This window comes from Castanea sativa, chromosome 1 (genome assembly GCF_040712315.1).
Source record: "Castanea sativa cultivar Marrone di Chiusa Pesio chromosome 1, ASM4071231v1".
Taxonomy (NCBI): domain Eukaryota; kingdom Viridiplantae; phylum Streptophyta; class Magnoliopsida; order Fagales; family Fagaceae; genus Castanea; species Castanea sativa.
The window spans coordinates 79631669-79653357 of NC_134013.1; the positions used below are offsets into that span (position 1 = coordinate 79631669).

Consider the following 21689-nt stretch of genomic DNA (forward strand, 5'->3'; position numbering starts at 1 on the left):
GTTTATTATAAGGGATAATTACACTTTGCCCACCTGTGGTTTGCCTCTAGTTTGATGTGTCTACCATTGGTTTAAATTTTGACACTTTACCCACCTGTGGTTCCCACCATGTAGTCTCTGTTACCCACATTTGTTAAAAAAGGGGTAAATAAGTCTTTTTACACCCATTTTATGTCTCTCTTCTCCCAAAACAAGAAAAAAAAAAAAGATCAAAATATGGTATTAGTTTCTCACAATTCACAAACATGAAGAACATACACAAACGTGAAGAACATAAACCCAGAAAACTAATACAAATTAAATTAAACAATACCATCAAAGTACAAACCACAGAACATATACCTAAAAAAATCAAACTCAAATCAACCTCCACAAATATATATTTGCCTTGTTGTCTCTCTTTCACCGTAATGGTTACTAATTTGTTCAAAGAAAAAAAAAATCAATGGTCACTCACACCTATTCTTCTACAACAATCTCTCTCCAAACCCCAAACCCAGCCATGGCCAACTAGTGACCACTCACAGTACATCTCCGCCGCTCCAACACCACCTCAGATGGTGGTTCTCAAGCTTTTCTGTACTTCAACATGATCTTCCCCTTCCACAAACTCATCAACAACCCCATCACCTAGGTCTGAGAGAGGAGAAAAATGATTATGAACCACCCATGGATACCGACCAAGGATCAGCGACACCACTGTCAGACTCGGAGCCTCAATCGTCGCCGTCGTCGAGCTACCCACCATAACACCGGTGGACCCAGAGTCACGATAGCCTCGGCCATAAGTAACCTCGGCATCGAAGACTGAGCCCAACGAGAAACCCACCTTAATGAAGACGAGAACCACCGCGTCAGAGTTACTACAAGCCGCCATTACTACAAGCCGCCAAGGCTTTTCCGGCCACTGGATGTCCAAGAACTCTCGACGAGATGGGTGCGAGAAGCTCCAAATCTTGATCGGAACTGGATATCGGCGACGCACCTACCGTCATAGCCTCGGGCATCGCCAATGTCTCCGTTGACTCCATCGTTGGCTTTGAGCTCTCTCTCACCACACTTACACTCTGACTTACATTCACGCCCAACCCAATAGGAAGATCTCAGAGAGATATTTCAGGTATGAAAAATTTTTGATCTTGTTCTGGGTTTGAAAAATTTTTGATCATGTGTTCTGGGTTTGAAATTTTTTTTATTTGAGTCATGTTCTAAAAGATGCCCATTTTGATCTTGTTTTTTTTTTTTTTTTTTTAAATTCTTGTTGATGCTGTATTTGAAAGTTGGTGGTGTGTATTAATGTAGGAACTATCTAGAATTGCTCCCTCAAATCCCATTTTTCACGGTGATTTGTGTGTTTGGATTTGAGTTTTTGGCTGGGTTTAGATCTTGTTGTTGTCGACATTGGGTATGTTGTGGTGGATCTGTTGGGTTTGTGTGTTTAAACACGTAGACATCAATTGAAAAAAGAAAAAGCATATTCATTGAGTGAATCAATCAAATCAAACTCCACACAAAATTTGGGAGTGAGTATGTTTTGATCCGTTTGGGATTTGGTTTTTTACATATTTAGTGTTAGAGTAACGGCTAAGGGAGAGGTGGGTTACGGCAGAGTAATGGTGGGAACCACAAGTGGGTAAAGTGTCAAAGTTTAAATCACGGGTAGGCACATCAAATTAGAGGCAAACTACAGGTGGCCAAAGTGTAATTATCCCTTATTATAAAGAAGCAAAATAATGGACACACATTTAAGTTATTTGTTCTCTTATGTAAGTTATTATTTATTTTTTTATTCTTGATTTTTGAAATTTTTGTGTATGTTTCGACTTTTGGTTTTGGTTATTGTATTTTTTTTTTAGAGAGTTTCAACTTATGGTGTCCGCTCCTGATGATAACTCTTTATCATTAAACCAAGACACCAATCAGTTTTTGGTGTTGGTGAGGATTGAACCCCAGATCTCTTATACAACTATCAGAGTCTTTACCAGTTGAGTTAACTAGAACCCACTTGTAATTGTATTTAATTTGTGAGTTTGTTGATTTTTTTTTTTTTCCAATTAGACTATCACTAGGGAAAAAATTGGTATTGAGGAACTATTTGTTTATTATTATTTGTGCTAGCTAAGGTGTAGATTAAACTTAACTCAAATAGGAATGATCAAACTCATTCCATATCTCATATTAAGAAATTAACACAAAGCATAAAGAGAAATTTAAAATATAAAAATAGATAAACACTGATAAAATCTAAACTCTAAACAATCAAAACTTAAAGTATTTTTTTATATTAAAATTATTCACTTATTTTATAATTTATTATTACTATTTATTTAATAATTTAATTTTAATTATTTTAAAAATTTTGAGCTTACAAATGAATCTTTATTGAGCTGTGCATCATACAAGAATAATACCAATATATATAATAAAATAAAAAATAAGGATTAAAATAAAACATTTAGAGCTCTCACAAAATAGCACTAAACTAAAATTAAAACTAAAACATTTCATGTGAATCGTAACATGGTTACTGTAGCAACAATGTAAAGTTACACACATTTAGATTGACTGATGTAGAGGACTTGAATTATGAATATCTTTATTGAAAATACTAGAAAATGTCAATTGAACTATAAGGCTTTTGACAAACTATGTAATTAAGCTACGAGACTATTTGATCAATTTGGGTATATTTCATACTGACTTTTTGTACTCCTATTTAAACTTTACAAAATGAGATTTGGAACCGTTAACTCATATGGCCTTAAGGATAAAAAGGCGAAATGGTTTTTTTTTTTTGCTTATTAAAAGAAAATGGGTTAATCTGAAGCGAACTCATTAAAACAATAGGTTGCGTCGGCTTGGCCTATTTCTTTTTCTCATTTGTTTATGGAATTATTTATCTATAATTTGAGATAGGTACATACTAGGGGAGGAAGAGTTAGGGTTTAAACTGCAATTATAAAATACCACAAACTAACCATTAGACTGTCACTCAAACCTCATTTATGGCTTTGTTTATTTATTTTACAATTTCATACTCTCAATATTTTCTCTCTTACTCTCACTTTCTTAATGTCTGTCTTTTTCTTTTTTCTTTTTCTTTTTTGTCTTCTTCTTTTTTCAGTCTTTCCAATCTCTCAATTTCTTTGATGTGAGTGTCACTCTCCCTCTAGCAGCATTACAGCTCATTTTTGCCTCTTTAGTTTTTCACTCTCCCTTAGCAACAATTGAGCTAAAGATATTTGCTTTCCTTTTGTTAGCTCGCCAGCTAGCGACTCTGGATCTGTCACTGGCCATTGCATTCAACTATTAACCATAATGATAATTTTTTTTTCCATTAAAAACATTTACAAATTTGAGTTTGTTTCTCCTTAATTTTATTCTTTTTTCAAATTATTTTTTTAACTTTGCTAACAAAAAGAAGGAAAATTATTTTTCATATCATATTTTGTTTAGAGGGCGTTTGGATTCAACGTCCAGCGTACATGTTTTGGATTTTTTTTTTTTTTTTTCAGCGTGCCTGTCACTGTTCATTGGCCATGAACAGTGATTTTAAGCCAATAAACAGTAATTTTTGGCATGAACAGTACTTTTTACACATTTAAAAATTATTTTGCTACAGTATTTTCAGTTTTCAGTTTTTAGCAATAAGTTCTATCCAAACAGACTCTTAGAATGTGTTTGGATTCAAGGCTGCGTTTTGCGTTTTGCGTTTCAAGCTTTTTTTTTTTTTTTTTTTTTCCAAGCCGCAGATGTTGACCAGTCTATCGTGAACAGTGCATTCGTGCACTGTTTACGGACCCACAAATTTCACTTTTCAGCCACTTTTTCATTAAAAATGGGTCCCGCGGTACTATTTACACATTTTAAAATTATTTTGCTACAGTGTTTTCAGTTTTCAGTTTTCAGTTTTCAGCAATAAGTTCTATCCAAACGGACCCTTAGTCATCTATATTATATAAAAATCGCTAGAAATTATTATGTTTTACTATTTATAAAAAAAATTTATATATATATATATATATTAAATACGATTAAGACTAAGATATGATTTTGTTTTCGGTGATAACTTTATTTAGTGCTTAAGTTATTTTCTGAATTGGATTAAAAATTTATCTACATGTATAGTTAAATGTAAAACGTGTATTTGAGACTATGAACTCTATGATATATGGTAATACAGTATTTTTGTTTTCTAAAAATCTATATAATATCTAAAAGTTTAAGGGTAGTATTTATTGTTACTATGTTTATGTTAAGCCATATCAGAGTAGCATTTTGGTCCATTTCAATCTAGTTTGGTTAAATTCGGTCTATTTGGTCCACTTGATTCATTCAGTCCACTGTGGTCCATTCATTCCATTTAGGTCTAGTTTGGTCTATTTTAGTCGACTTGGTCCAATTCGGTTGATTTAGTCTAGTTCGGTACATTTCATCCATTTAAGTCTAACCCGATCTATTTCGGTCTACTTTGGTTCACCTCTGTCTGTTTCAGTCCACACCAGTCCATTTGGTTCATTTTGTTCAAATTCGGCCCATTTGTTCTATTTTGGTCTATTTCGGTCCACTTTAATGATACATTGTGGAAAAGGGTTTGTGTAGAAGATGAGCAAATTCATTAACAATTATTTCACATTCTTAGTATAATATTAGTAATTTCTTGATAGAAATACATTTTCTTATGTTATTAGAGTCTTGTATCTTTTTTCTAATATAAATGATAAATTTACTTATATTTGTTTCCTCTTTAGTTCATTCAAGAAGTATAGACAACAAATTGTTTGAAATGAGTATTAGAAACTAATTTCAACCACACATTACATTATTTACAAAAATATCTTACCTTATATAATAATTTAATGCAAAATGGATTATGTTTACATAAAAAGGGAAAAAAAATTACAAAATTTAAAGGACAAAAATGCAAGTTGGACCCTTTAAGTTTGACCAAAATTCATTTGAGTCATCAACTTTACTTTTGCTCAATTGAGTCCTCTAAGTTTCAAGTTCATTCAATTAAGGTTTTTCTATCAAATCTCATTAAATGGATTTTGGTCAAACTTAGAGGGTGAACTTTGCCTTTTGCCCAATTTAAAGAACTTTCAAATAGCAAATATAGAAAAAGCTTAATTTAGAAAGTTTAGTATTTTGTATCAACAATACTTTGTTAGAAAATAATCATATCATTTTAAGAAGGGTTTGGACCTAAGACTAAGTCACCAACACTTGTGGGTCCCGTTTACTGTTTTCATTTTTCACTTAACAAAAAAGCAATCGTCACATTTTTCCACGCAGGTCTGTAGTTGGTTACAATAAAAAGCAATCCAAAAAAAAAAAAAATAGAAATGAAAAATTCATATGTAAATTGTTGTGGGGGGTAAAAACTCTTGAATAAACGTTTAGGCTTTGTGCCTGATTAGTTAGTACAAATCTGTTCAATCAGGGTCTCTAGACCCACAGGTCAGTCCGCACTATAGTAATCCGAGGAGTTGTCCGAGGAGGAGTATCTCCTCGGACAGGCCCAGCAAAGGCCCTAGGACTTGCTAAACGGTTTAAAGGCAGAATTTTGGAAGATCTATGGGGTAAATGTGTGATCCAAGCACCCTTTAGAAACAGAAACGTGTGAGAAATATCTGAGGGAAAAGCTGCTACCACCGTATTAAAGACCCTGCATCTATCTCCCTGGCCGCATTAATGGAGAAATGACCTTTGAACAGTAGAATTCAACCTTCCTGCTATTATTTGAAGACTTCAAGAAGGTGGTGAATGGGACAAGTATTTAGGGGGAAGATTTGTATAACACGTGGATAAAACAGGGAAGAAGAAGAAGTATATAGGAGGATGAGAGAGGAAAGGAGAGGGGGGCGGTTTCTTAGTTAAAAAAAGAACTAAGAATTGTAATCTTGGACATAGAAAGAGAAGGAATATACAACTCGTCCTCGGCTTACATCCGAGGAGGTTTTTTTGTTATATTTATTTATCATTTGCATAGATTGTGGCATTCTAGCCTGTTAATCAACTTCCAATACCCTAAACCTAGGTTTCAAACCCATACTCTACAAATTTCATTGTATAAGACTCATTGGACCTGAGCCCATCACCTACTTTTGAGTCCGGGTACAATCGTGCGCTTACAATTGTAATAAAGATAATTTTAACCACTATAACTAGGGGACAAAAGTCTCGTACCTAAGTAGCGTTACATCTTACATGCTCTCTTGCACGAGGAGAACCATTTTTCAAATCTCTATCCATGGTTTAATTATCAAATTATATATATATGGTGCATTCCATTTCCAGAAATACACTGAACTTCGCATTGTTCAGGAGACATCTTTAAAAAGGAAAAAGAGTAGCTGCTTTGCAATAATGTCTCTGTTTTTTCTGATATTATTTGAAGAATGGGGGGAGAGAACAAGACTCAATAAACAAACTAGTGCAATCATTTCCAGTTAGTCGATCTTCATTCCTCGCTGTTGGTCCAAACTGGTGAGACCTGCATAATCTGTTGGTCCATATGGTTGAAAATACTCCGCAAACATTCCCTTCTTTCTTTTATGCTTAGTTCCCATGTCTTTGCACAATTGATCATTGTACCAAATATTAACGTTCCCAATACATAACCTCTGGAAATACCTTCCAGCATATTGCTTCATGTTATTTTCCCACAGTATGACATCCTTTTCCATCTCTCTTATACTAGGCAATTCAAAGTTCCCATCAAGCAAATGTGCTAGCCATTGACATCTAATTTCAGAGGTACACAAATTGGAGAAACCCTCTGCATATCCTATTATGGCTAGTTGTGGAATTCGAGGATGAATAATCTGTCTGCAGTTTTATAAAGAAAGCATATTATAAAATGAATCAGAATGATGCAACGCTGAATGGACTAAGGTAAGCTTTGATCTGTCAAGAACATTGTAAAGATAACTACCTTTGACCATTATTTTAAAATCATTCGTATATTTTAAATTATTTCAAAAGGGTCCTTGTCGTCATCTACTTGATAGAAAATGTTGACGCAGCAAACAAAATTCATGAAATCATGGTCATATTGTTGGCGTAGACTTATGACAAGACATAAATTTTATTTGTCACGTTATCATTTTCCATCCATTAAATGAAGATAAAGATCTCATTGAAACAATTTTAAAAGGATAGGAGATTATGGGGAAATATTTTAAAGTACAAAGATGATTTTTGAGATAAAGATAATAGATTGAGAACAAAATATGAAATTTAACCCAAATTTAATAAGCTGACAAACCTGTAGAGGGGGACTATTGAGCTTGCTGAACTGACAATGTACTTCTGGAAGATTTGAGCCTTAAACATTTTCTTAAGCTTTTGGTCACCTTTGTATCCTGTGGCTAGAATTACAAGATCTGCTTTTAGTGGCTGAGGTTCTCCATTAATGATCAGACCTTCTTTACAGAAGCTAAAGCTCTGTGATTTCTTTAAAACAATGCTTCCTCCTTCCACTTTGTCATAAAAATTTTCGGGCAAAAATCCAACCTGACATGAAGAGAGATCTTGAAGAAAGCTGTGTTTAGGTATCTGGCCATGTTTCTTCAATGGGAGTTTCCATCTAAGATAGCTCTCAGCAAATTTTGAGACTCCCCATCTCTGAAAATAAACCTTCAGCATCATACACATATTTGTTTAAAAACATGCACATTCAAAGGATAAGAAAAAGAATACCAGGGGTGAAAGCATGGTAGCCAAAAACTTGAGTAGGAATGGTTCACCAGGCTTATGAACCAGAAGCTCCGCAAAACGATTGAAATACAAGAAGCCAAGGCTTACTCCCCAGAAAGAGTCACTGGGAAGCAACCAATGGGCAGTCCTTTGAATCATTGTGCAAGGGTACTGAACTCCTATATCAAAAGAGATAAGATATCTATGAGTAGGCTTAACGGCAACTTTTCAAAGTACAGCTTTTTAAAACCTCACTTATGTACAACTTTTTTAACAACCTCATTTTCAGAAAGTTGAACATTAAATTATACCAAGCAGAAACCTAATCAGAAAGTGAAAATTAGAGGCCAATGTGAAAGGACATGTTGAGAATCATTAGCATTTTTGAGAGACAACTACTGGACTATTCTGAACTTCACATCAAAACTATAGAATCAAAACATCTACTTTGTGCTGGTATTCAAATGATAAGCTCAATTAAAAATTTTGAACTGGGGAGTCCTTATTCCTTGAAGTTGCCTCTACAAGATATTCTTATATAAATTTTCCTTACCAGTTGCATTTGCACATTCTGCTGCAATGTCCACCGCAGATTTCAGTGAACCAATGATTACTATTCTCTTTCTTCTGATCAATTCTGCTGCCCTGGCGCTGCCCATTTCAGAGTAGTCCATGGAATGGATCACCTTACCATCGAACATTTCAGGACCTTGATCTGGAGGGAACTCGGGTATGTTTGGGACACCACTGAATCGTCCAATACAAAGAACCACAAACTCAACTTGGTGAATCTGGCCAAATAAAACATAAGCTCAGAGTCTATGTATTCAAGAATGAATTCTTTCTTACCTTTTGGTTAGTATTTGGTCCCGATCAATTCTATTGAAACTAAATTTGGGACAATACATCATTTTGTGTATGTTTTTGCATTAGGTGTGTTATTGACCATGGCAATAGAGCATGCCGTTAGTATCAAACTGCATACTGCATAATACATATAAAGATTGAATGAAAAAGGCAAATATAGTTAGCTTACAGTACTTGAAAAGAACTGTAATTGGTTTTGAGAAGACTAGTAGTTTGCCTGTGTTCTAAGATATCTTAGATAAGCTATTTCCTACATGGATAGGTCTCATAAATGACCATGTCTTAAGAGCTTTTTTTTCTTTTTTTCTTTTTTTCTTTTTTTTGGGTACATCATAGCCAGGGGACATTGGATTTAAACCCGAAATGTCTCTGTTGGAATCACTACAATGTGCTAATAAGTTTTTTTTTTAATCATAATTATAACACTCTCCCTCACATATAAATTGGTTCCAACACATTTTGTACACTTTCCCTCATATTTTCAATCATAATTAATTATTTGGGCAAGGTCTCTTGTACGCATCTTGTTACACACACCGTACACAAATTAATTTTAGAACTGAAATCGTGACTTCAAGACATGATTTCATTTCAAAAACTGAATCTTGTATACTTTGTGTGTAATAGACACTACCTTAATAACTTAACCATAACTCTAACAAATAACAATGCCTTACACGGTACTAGACAGTAAATATCAACATAAATGATAACTACCTCTGTGGAGCAACATTTGGTATCTTGCACGACAATGTGCCATTTCCCTTTAGAGCAAAAAGGCTTGCTAGTTCCTCCCCATAGATCCCATGACTCCATCACTTCAGAAGGCTCTCCAACATAGTCTATATTAATGACTTTGGAGTTGAATTTGATGTAAGGAATGATGCCAAAGTGCTGAGCATAGGATTTAAGATACGCCAGCACTTGAGTGTGAGTAGGATACACATCTTGCACTGAAGCAGGCCATGGGAAATCTGTAAATTGGTAAGATTGTTTGGAATTTTGGAGTTTGGTGGACTCTATAGTATGATTCCATAGTCCTCCTACGCCTTCTTTGGCTTCAAAAACAATGGGATTAAGGCCTTCTCCAATATGTACTTGCAAGCAAGAAGGCCACTCGTTCCGGCCCCAATGATCGCCACCCGTTTCTCCATTATTCAATCTCCGTCTAGAAGTTTACAAAGAGAGTTTGTGTGGTTTTCAGCAATGTTGAGCCTGCTTTACATAAAGTGTATGAGAAGCACATGAGCCATTTTTTGAAGCAGAAGAAGCACATGAGCTAATTTTAAGAATATATATTTATTCGGAAAAAAACAAACGAGTGATCACTACTTGATCTATTCAATGTTCCACTTCCAAGAGAAATAATAAACAAATTGGGTGATCCTTACAAGAAATCCACTTTCAAGATTGTTTTCATCATTCTTATATTACATAATGTTTATTTGGAAGTGTTTCATGTCTGTAAGACCTTGCTATTTTAGCATTTTGCATTCCTCCACTAGCTACCATATATATATATATATATATATATATATATATATATATATATATATATAAAAGTCTTGTTAATGAGTGCATTCGGTAACAAATCATTTTAGGAAAATTTTTATAAAATTTGTTTTTTGCTTTTCCCTTAAAAAGTTTTTAAAAATATTTTCTTAAACTAATCCCCTTAACATTAGGTATATTTTTTATACATTTAGCCTACAATGTAATATTTACATTGCAAGTATAATGTAAACTTAAAATTACCCTATATATTAATAACAAAGTCAAAATCCTTACCAAAATATATATATATATATATATATATATATATATATATATATATATATATTAAGTGTTTGGAAATCTTAGTCGCTGGATGTGATCAATAAGGTTGTGTAGTGAGGTGCTGGCTTTGATTGAGTTTTGGGTGAGAGATTTGATTTTGGTGTGAGCCATTGTTGGCCAGTTTTGGTGCATGACCGGATTTAGTGTGATGGCTCGTAGCTGCGGCCAGCGGCCAATGGGAGCTGTGGGGGTATAGACTATAGAGTGGAGAGGAAGAAGAACCGGAGAAGATAGAGAGGTGGGGAAAAGTAAAATGCATTTTTTGGTTCATCAAATTTAGGGACATTCAATATTGATCCCTCAATTTCAAAACATTTGATTTTGGTCCTTCAAATAATTTTTAAGCTCCACTCTCCATTTGGGTAGTTGTTTTTAAAAGTGCCTTTTAAAAACAAATGTTTTCTCCATTTGGGTAGTTGTTTGATTAGAAGGGGGAATGCGGATTTTGGTAAGGTCCAAATGTTTTTTTCTCAGGTTCACCATTTGGAGTGATTTTGGAGTCTCCTCGAATCAGGGAGAAAATAGAATGTATCCATCCACCACTCCCCTCCCTTCCATGTTCATTCTTTGTTCCTTTTTTCTTTTTTCTTTTTCAAAGTTACTTTCAACTTTTTTTTCTTCTAAAAATTAGTTTTTTTTTCCTACTTTCAAATTGTTAATTTTTTTTTATGTAATAAAGGAATGATAATAAATTTATACAAACTATATTATTTATTCTCTCATCTTTGTTCTCAACCAAACAAAAAAAGTTTTTCATTTCTACACTTTTCCATCCTCTCAATCAAATACATATAAATAAATATATAAAAAAACTAAGTCTTTTCTATCTCCCAAGTTTATATCCCAGCCAAAACAAAGCCATAGTGTTTTCATCCAATAATATGTGTTTCCATTTTAAAAACGCAAGGTCAAATGGACCCTTAGTAATCAACGTAGAAGAATACTAGACATAATAAAATCATCAACTAAATTATCAAATTCATTGATCAATCAAATCATCAATAAAATAATTCACACAAATAAACAATTCAATAAAGATATCACATACCTAGAAGTAATATAAAGAGAATAGTAAAAAAACAGAAACAAAATGTAATGACAAGGTGATTATCAAAAAAAAAAAAAATGTTATGACAACGTAGAAAACCAATAGAGAACATCTTCAATGAAAAAACAACTCAAGGGACCCAATCGTGTAAAAAAATCACTATTAAAAAAGCAGTTACAACAATCTACTTGCAAAACTTTTGTACAACTAAACCATCTAGTATATTGTGAAAACCCGTCATTTTTCTTCCTACCACAGTAACTCCAGAACTTCTAGAGTTATCGTATGAGAATCTATTCCATGAACTTCTCGTTCGCTCAAATTTATAAGGTTTCAAATTATTGTCACAACCCCTCACTTTGGGATCACAAGACAAGTGAATCAAGAACAAGAATTTTCAATTTAAGCACAAGGAGAAAAGGCTCAAGGTTTTCTCTAAATAGCTCTAGGCGTGGCAACATTTTTCTGTGTAAAAGTCATACAAAGTAAGGTCTACATAGCTGTACAAATATGATATAAAGAGAGTAGCACTAAACGTAATTCATATAGAAGTTAGAAATTAAGAGTCGGTTTGGGAATAACTTATTTAGTTGAAATTGAAAACTTTTTGTTAAAAGTATTATAAATAAAACTAAAAAGTAGCTGAAATAGTACAGTGAGACTTATAAATAGTACCAAAAAGTGCAATGGAACTTATTAATAGTAGCAAAAATTAGCTAAATAGTAAATAAAAAACTGGTTTTTTAAACCAATGCCAAACACAACCTAAAGCACACAATCTCACACGAGTGAGTGATAGGAAAAGTCTCAGGATCATTATTGTCTTATTTGAGCAAAACATCATTTGGCTTGAGCAAAATTCTTCAAGATCAAATTCTCAAAGGATCTTTAAATCGCTCATAACCAACATATACAATAATTATTTCCTAAAATTTGATTACAAAATGTTGTTATGGAATTGCCAACATTAAAATTCTAACAATATAGAACATAATATTAAGTAGCTAAGACTATGTAGTTTTGAACTTTTGTTTGTGTGTTTGGTTCCTGTTTTTTAGGACAAAACTTAAGTACAATAACTTAGGTAGTGCTGTTCCTTAGGTTCTCCTCTTAAAATTCAACCACATAGCTACTTAATTAAAAAAATATACTTCCATCTCATGAGAAAAAAATCCACATGGCAGAATCTTAACAGAAGAACCTAAAAAATAACACCTAAGTACTATACTTAAGTCTTGCACTTTTTTTTAATACTTGATCAAGCTAATTACTATTTTTGTTAGAAAAATATTCGATATATAATATTGAGATAATAAATATAACATTTTTATTTAATTGTAGATTATGAGAAAGTAAGCTACACTAGTTGATTTTGTCATTCATTGGTACTGTCAAAACCAGATTTAGCAACAAAATAAAAGATGATTTTCTAACTAACTCATTCGTTTTGAACAATTTAAATAGAAATCACTATAAAATTTAATGCATAATCAATCATAATTGATTTTTGGGATTTAAAAAATGTCAAGTTCTACTTTGATAGATGATTAGAATAGTATTAGAAAAAAAAATATTTTTATTTTATTTCTACTTTTTAATGTTGAATATATTTTAGTTTAGGTTTTCATTTTGAGTCTTAGTATATTTCTTATTCTTTAATGAGAAAAAAAAATTGTTCATGTTTTAACCTTAGAGATGAAATCCTAGATTTGTCCATGATGAAGAGGAAAAATATGAAGTTTTAAAAGATTATGCACCAACATTCAAAGAAATTATATTTTATTTTATATGATGTGATACTCTGTATTAAAGATAAGCCACTTAATAAATTACATAAGTGAATTTTTTCAGAAAAATATTCAGTATTAGGTGGCTAGTTTTTTTTTTTTTTTTTTTTGAGAAAGGCTATTTTTTTTTTTATTGATTAATTTGGAAGACCATATTAGTGGTACCAACCCAACTTGACAATCCTTATTTGCGCTGAGTGATACTTGGAATATTACAAAAAAAATGCATAATGTATCAACTTTTAGACACGACACAAAAAAAAATATATATATATATCATGTAAGAAATTTATTAATTATAATGTTAATGTAACACAAACTTTATTTATTATCACATTAGTTTATTAAAAAAATTTGTATTAAAATTGATAATAACTTTTGCATTTTGTTATTTACACCACCCCAAGTTATACATTGAAGGCAAGTTGGAGAATAATTATATAATACTGACAATTTATAATGACCTACTCTTTTTTTCCACTAGCTCACATAATGGTGAATTTCATTAATTAAATTAATGGTACAACTTATTATTCATATGAGATTAGAAAATACTCCGTTATTTATTTATTAATATAATTGATTATACTCCCTGAATATTGTATAAATTTACCAAATTTGATAATAAGGGTAAGGTTTATGCTATAAAAGCCCAAACCGGATATGAGCATTCAAAACACAAGGCCAAGAGAAAATGTAGATAAATTGAAACAAAAAAGAAGGCAACCGAATAGTCTCAGCTCTTAGGCCATATCACACATACCCAGCTGAAACCTCCAATGGCTACAACCATCAAGCCTATTCTTCCACTTTATCATTCACAAAAACAAACAGTTTCCTCTCCTACTCCATGCATTTCCTGCAAACCCAGCTCGGATCCCATGGCTTCTTTGCAAATTTCGCATTCAACTCGGCCACGCGGACAAGTGGCAGTCTCAGTTGCTTTCAATCCATCAGGGAAATTCGACTTCTCTTTAACTGACGATGAAGAGGGTAACACCTTAAACTTACATGAAATACATTTCAGTTACCAGCCTATATATCTTCTTTTTCAGAAAATGACATGTTTTTTAAACTGTTAAATGCATTTTTAAGTTTCAGCTCGATTTTCTTACAGTGTTTGGTCAATCTTGAAAACCCCACTTGAATTTATGAGCACAAAGAATGGCACGTTTATCCATAATTTTTCCTCTTACCAGATTGCTTTGACTTGAAATCTCTACTTTAGAGCTGCTGCTTTAAGTTGAGGATAGCCAATAATATATAGTTTTGAAGATATACGACTTGTAGTTTTGCATAGTTTCTCTCAATAAGAAATTTCTTGTTAGCAAATGTCCATGACTAGTCGTCTTACTAGTTACTGCTTTCGCTTAATGAGGTTATAGAGAGATTAATCATAACTTTAAGCAATGATGTGTGAGGCTGCAGCTATTAACACTGATGACAGTGCCGAGTGTGGCTGCAGTTGAATGTACTAAGGCTGCAATTTTGCACTATAGCTTCAATGATTTAGATCATCTTCTCATAGTTTGGTCAAAAAGATCTGACCAACATATTGTATGCTATTATGGATTATGGCAAATTCATCAAAATATTTTCACCCATTCATTTCTATTAGAAATATTATGGCCTAAAAGGATCAAATTTGTTGTAGACCTAGTACAGCAATACTTGTAGAATTGGAATCACTTTGGTTGTTCGACAAGTACATGGGTAATGAGCTTACAATATATTTGGGCCTTTTAGGCCATAATATCTCGGACAATTTCCTAGAAACAAGAGGGAAGTGACCAACTCTAGCGCCTGAGTAGAGATAAGAACATTATATCCGATGTTTTCTTGCTTTTTAATTGGTTACCCACTTGATTTTCTGAAGAGTTTCTGGGCTTGGACGGTTGGACCCTATGCTATGTGCAAGTTAACTTCAACCAATCAACCTTTTAAATTTACCCTTCTTGTCTTCTCCCAAAAATAAGGTTCACCTTGTTCAAATGGAAGCATGAAACAGTCAGCAGAGCTACAATCCCACATGTGCATAGCAGCATAGGCAAAAGAAGTTCATTATATTGAAAAAAAGGAGAACTATTAGAATTTTTCTAAATGACTATTAGAAGTTGTAATTCTTTGAATTTTCCTCAAGAAATCCGTACATTTTAGACAATCAACGGTAATTGTTTTGCTGTGCCCAAGATAACTTTTAATAGATTTTTTGAACTATACTTTGACAGATACATCAAAAGTGGCACCTCCAATGCCACCAAGTGAAGACCGATTCGACGTGGTTATTGATAATGATATCATTAGCCGTCTTGACTTATCCCCATTTCAAGCCACAACAGGGATTACCTCACCATTATCTGGTAAGTATTTTTGTGTAGAATTCAACTGCTATTGGACATAAGTGGATACTGATTCATATGATCCTTCTGCCGGTATTGTTACAGTTGAGCCAAAAGAGTTTCTTGAACGTACAATTGGTTTTACCATCAACTATACAAGAGAAGATCAATATGATCCTAGAGAATTAACAGAATTTCCTGATATAAGACTCTGGTTTGTAAGACTTGATGCTACTTATCCATGGCTGCCTGTCTTGTTAGACTGGCGAGCAGGAGAGCTAGCTCGTTATGCAGCCATGTTGGTCCCTCATCAGGTAATTAATAAATGAAGAGTATGAGAGGGAAAGAGAGATTATCCGTCAATGTGTTCTAAGTCTTGAAATTTTCTGTGGCAGATGAATATGAGAATGGGTGTTGTTTTTAATCCTGAGGCACTGGAACTGTTCGTTATGAAGAAGGTTTTTATTGTCTATTCTTGGTTGAAGCTACATGATATTCCAAAGCCTAGATTGAAGACAAGTGACATGGCCAGGATGCTTGGATTTGGAATTGGAGATGAACTATTCGACTTGATCGAAAAGCACCCACTTGATCTATCCTAAACAAGGAAGCCTGCAACTCCAATTGTACTCTAGTTGACATCCAAGATCTCAGTTCAAAATTCAAAATACATTTTCAAAGACCCCATATAACGATGTTGACCATGATGGAACATCTAAAAGTAGTTTCCAATAGGATGAGATTCACCAGAGCTGAAGTTTATCATTTTGTCCAAAAGTGATGACAGTGATTGAATATTGGAACTCCAACCTACTGTAATTTAGCTTTTTAGCACCACCAATACTAGTGCTCTAATTCGACAAGTTTTCTAAGGTCCATATATACCTAGCATATACTCACAATTATTATTCACCATTTCACACTTTGTAGGGTAATTGGTGAAGATCTGACATCTTCACTTATGTTTCTCCAAAACTGTAGTTCTTTATATTTCTTAACTTACATTTGTGTTTCTGATAATTACATTTTGAATCCAAGCCAAAACTGTAGTTCTTTATAGTTATTTTTGTGTTGAATTCTCATCTCTGCATTATTTGAATAATTTAGCACAGACATTGTATACAGAGAAATTATGAACTATCTGCTGAAGTTCTTAATCAGACCTAACTTAGCCGTTTTTTTTAATGAGAAAGCGCCTGATAGGACATGTTATCAAGCCACATGTCTCCATGATACTTTAGCATTTCAGTTACACATAATAGTGATGACTGATAAGAAGATTGGTTTATGATGTAGATCATGCTTACTACAACAATATTCCTAATAGTTTGAAGAAGCGAAAGCAATCTATTGCAAAAATCATAGAGAAAAATTAGGAATCCAACATTATTTTCTTCTTATTTTTCTAATTGAATTTGAACTCTAAATTATTATTTTTTAGATTTATTTTCTTTCGTAATTTATCTTTATCATTATTGTTTGTTAGGTTAGAGTCTTATTTTGACTAATTTCACACTCCCAATTACACATATTAGTACACACAAATGCCACACGACAAAATAAATGGCTGAAAATAGACACAAGTGAAATTGATGGAAAATAAGTGGCACGCTATGAGCGTATTTTATATACACTAGTCATTATCCATTTTATTATACAAAGAGTATATAAAGAGCTTTAGAAAACAATAGTTCACTTTTATCTTTGGGAAATATTGATCTTTATCAATACTTATAAAACGTTTTTGGTTTCAAAATTTCTTTCCGCCCTTATTTCTTCTCTTCTTCCTTAAACATGGACAAACAACCCGCTAATAGGAGTTGGGTCGTACAATGACAATGGTCTCTAAGACTATGGCGAATAACATGCCTGACAGAGGTGTTGTCCACGTACATGGAGGCTCATCATCATGATAACCAAGCGAATGACATGGAAGCGTGTTCAATAGTTCTTGGAGCGTTTAGCATTCTACAAAACTCTAGGTTGTGATTTTGATAATTTCGACTTTGAGAATGTCAAGCCTTTTAATTTTTGCGAGCATGGGGCAAGTTGAAAATTAAAGGAGTTTATTTATTGGCCTAATCAAATTTGGCAGCCTCATGATGTTTATTTTAAGGGCAACATTCCAAAGTTTTAAGGGAAAACTTAGCCAGACGAATTTACTGATTAGAATTGTTTGATTGGAATTTGGAAGTTTTCAAACCACATTGGTTCATATGGCTAAATGGGCTTAGGCTGGCCTTAGCAGAAATAAAAAAGACACTCTTCAATGATATGGAGGCCCACTATTTTCCCTGCAATGTAAATGGCCTTGAACTAGACCTGGCAAGAACAAGCCCAGACAATGGGCCTGAAGTATCCTGATGGTTAAGGCATGTCTTTGAGATTTTTTATTCTTTCCCTCCTTTGCAACAAAATTTTTTTTTTCACTTCACAGAAGACTTGCTTTTCAATGAAAATTACTCTCTTTTTTGTTTTTTCTATCAAATTGGTAATGATACGCTATAAAACTAGCTAGGATAGCCATCAAAAATTATGTTCTGTAGATTTACTGTTCTTTAAAAATTAGCAGAATATTTTGTTAAAGTCTTAAGACTTTAAGATCGGTAGAGAATTGGTAAGATCTTCATTCTTTGCTCTCTCTTTGTCCTACATTTTTCTTTTGAACAGATCGAAGTAAATACTGCTTGATAGCAATCTTAGTTTTTAATTATAAGCTAAATTACAAAACAAAAACAATCATCCCAAGTCTGAGTTGACCCCATGAATTGTCGTTTGCACCCCACCTTGAGCAAGCCTTGTCATTCAAAAGAATCCCCTGTCTAAAATGGTCGGATCTTTCCACATATGCGTCATTATCTTGATACCGTGACCTAATTTGAGACTCTTGATATCCCTTTAGGTTTGCTACCAATATTAGAACACTGGTCACTTGGAATAAATGATAAGAAATGATAATTAAGTTTTTTCTCTAATCTGTAACCACAAACAATTTTCTCAACCAGGTTGGTGAAAAACTAATACTTGGAGTTATTGTGATTATATTTTTATATATATATATATATATATATATATATATATATATATATATATATATATATATAAACTTTGAAACCCTTAACAACGCCCAAAATCAAGGAATTGAATTCTATTTTAGAAATTTCTCAAAAATGACAAAAAATTAAAATTAAATTCTTCCAATATATGATATGTGCACATTTTACTCACATGCTTGTACATTTTTTTCAGTGATGGTCATGTCTATTCAAAAAGGGGGCCTCATACACGGTCGGTGAATTCAACAAGTTGCAGACACATCTGAACCCTAGATACCAAGTGACCAATAGTGTCAAGGACGGGCTAATACATGGTTGGCTAGCAAGCTAGGGCGGGGCTCACATCCATGTGCCAACAGACCAGTGAACATGTGATAGTTATAACACACAGGTATGGGGAGGGGAGGCAAGGCAAGTTATAGCAAAAGGAATGGAGACCAACAAATATATTTATGAACCAATAATATATATATATATATATATATATATATATATATGAGAATTTATAACATATGTTAGCAATTGAGTTGCAATGTAACATCCATGGAGGACAAGCTCACAAAAAATTCAATGCCTAGTACATGCATGACTAGTAATTGTTTGTTTTTGTGTGAAGAAGATGGGTTCCTAATCTGGTTGACAATCTTGTTTATTTTGTCAGATTTGTGGGGTCTGTACCAACTGATACTGCCCAGTTTATACTAGTGTTTATTTCCAAATTCATGGAACCAAAATATAAATTGATGCATTTTGCATATGATAAGACATAATTTTGTCCAAAGATGAGTGGAAAAATATGACTTATATTGACTTCCTTCAGAGACTGACATGCCTCTACACATGAATAAGGAGAAAAAGTTGTTTGAATATTCAAACTTTTCTTTTCTTTTCTGCTGAATAGCCGTAGAGTCACACTACTTATTTTCTGTATGTTGTACTTTTCCACACAATGCATTTTACACAAATTGAAAAGCAATAGTAGTAAGAAAATGGTTTGCAATGAGACTAAACGTCATTTATTATTATAGAATGAGTATAATTCTTGCTTATAGACTTTTTGCATGAATGACTTTATTAGGAGTCTAATCTTGTTTTCCTCAATTTGATTTATCCATGTCTTTTAGAGGTCCTATCAGGCTGTGCTTAATTAAACACAATATCAAAAGTCTTGTGATTGATTCTCTTTTCACTATTTTTTTGTTTCCTCGTTTTTATTGTAGTCCCCTTCTAGATGCATATTCTGAGTCCGAGCAAAAATGTACTTCAATCTTTTGTATAGTGATGAATTTTAATGCTTTTATCTAACCTTGTTACAGGTTTACAGATAAGGATACTTTTATCCCTTAAACGAAGAAAAAGGGAGCCATGAACCGCAGTTGGTTATCTCTCGAGTATCTTCCATGTTCATCTCAAAAAGAAAAGGAAAAAGAAAGAGAGAGTCTCTTCCATACCATGAAATCTATGGCATTGAATGGACACTAGCTGAACTGATTTATTATCTAACCTAACCCAGCATTTACTAGTGCACCGAAATGTCCCTTTTCAGACTGCAATCATCCATGCGTTTGATTTTTTGTGAGGATACGGACCAACATTTCATATTCTTTGTCAGAAGCTCAAAATTTAAAAATAGTGATTTCAATTAGTTCAATTAATAAAGTTTCTTATAGTAAGGTAAAAGATATGGGATTCAAACATCCCTATACAAAAAATTAATTAGCATTTTGGTTTGATAATATAGAACAATTATCATAAAATGAACAACATAAGTTGAAATTTCATCATATCTATCAAAAGAAAGATTAACTTACAAACCCATCACTCTTTGTTACAATCTTTTATGATTTTTCAAATTCAAGGCAGCACAATAGATTTTGAGACGTAAGCGGTAAGTCAATGAATTATGTGTGATTTTTTTATAATTATCTTTGTTTAAAAATCATTCTTCTTGCTTTATAAGATGCAAAATTACTAATTAAGGTTTTATATTTTGCACACTTTTAAAAAAATGGTTAAAAAACTTAGGGTTTCAATTGGCTTAGATTTCTATTAGTTCAATATTTTGGGGATCTTTTTAGATGTGGTAAAAAGGATGCAAAATCTACCTATATTTTTCCTATTTAAAAAATCAATTATCATCCTACCATTTTTGGGAGCTTTTGTACATTTTTGCCTCTTGGGTTTGTAACGGAGCGCTTTAGGAACCTTTTGAGCATGTTTGATAAACTGCAATAGGCACTATAATGTAATAGTTATTTCTATGGTTTATTACAAAGAATAGTTATTCCTTATGAGGAATAACTATTCCTCTGTAAAAGGGTTGTATTAGCTATTCCTTAATAAGTGCAATAATTTCAAAACTTAATATATTTCTAAATAAACAAACTTTCCATGTACATTTAACAATTATAAAAATAAAAAATCATAAGAAATAACATATATCTTTCTTAAATTCAAAAAATAACTATTTTTTAAGAGTTATAATTGTATGAGTAAGATATTTCCTAAAATAAATCTTAAGTTTTATTCTAATGTTATAACTCACAACCAAACTTATAAATAGGTTTAGTTATTACATTACAACACATTTTATTCCTAGTAATAATTAAATATTACAATTCATGTTGTAATTTCTATTTAGCACATTTTATGAATTTTTGGAGTATGGAGAACCTCATGCCTCGAGCCAACCCTATTCATATCCTTCATCTTTTTTGTGAGAAGAAAAAAAAAACATGAAAATTAAGATATATTTAATTTAAAGGTTGTAATTAACTCTTAAAACAAAGTTACAAGCATTCACATATTAAGTGCGAAATTGTATTTATAATATGACATACTAGAAATGATGGATGGATAGAGGAATGAAAAGCAAGCTTGTTCATGCTCCTTAGTTTGGCTTTAAAAGCACCCAAAGCCTAATTGAGGAGATTGTGATCCAAGCTAATCTTAGCAATTAATCCAAGAGAAATCCCCAGAGTTTCAAGATTGAATCCCCAAGATCAATCCTATCTCTGAGAATTCCTCCTTAAATTGAATCCTAAACCACTTCCAA

At 32.8% G+C, this 21689-nt stretch overlaps 1 protein-coding gene and 1 pseudogene across 1 annotated transcript; one reads left to right on the top strand and one right to left on the bottom strand.

Moving 5' to 3' along the window:
* Positions 1-6360: 6360 nt before the first annotated feature.
* LOC142622630 (putative flavin-containing monooxygenase 1) lies at positions 6361-9722 on the bottom strand (annotated as a pseudogene).
* A 4195-nt stretch (positions 9723-13917) lies between these two features.
* LOC142609661 (protein CHLORORESPIRATORY REDUCTION 6, chloroplastic) lies at positions 13918-16655 on the top strand. The gene is made up of 4 exons (XM_075781318.1): positions 13918-14232; positions 15468-15599; positions 15684-15892; positions 15974-16655. The coding sequence occupies exons 1-4, from the start codon at positions 14019-14021 to the stop codon at positions 16178-16180; spliced, it is 762 nt and encodes a 253-aa protein (XP_075637433.1). The 5' UTR covers positions 13918-14018; the 3' UTR covers positions 16181-16655.
* The last annotated feature ends 5034 nt before the right edge of the window (positions 16656-21689 follow it).

Excerpts from the sequence above, each read along its gene's own strand:
- LOC142609661 (XM_075781318.1), top strand. The coding sequence starts at position 14,019 with ATGGCTACAACCATCAAGCCTATTCTTCCACTTTATCATTCACAAAAA. Across the intron at positions 14,233-15,467 it reads TTTAACTGACGATGAAGAGG|ATACATCAAAAGTGGCACCT; the intron begins GTAACACCTTAA and ends ATACTTTGACAG. Across the intron at positions 15,893-15,973 it reads CCATGTTGGTCCCTCATCAG|ATGAATATGAGAATGGGTGT; the intron begins GTAATTAATAAA and ends TTTCTGTGGCAG.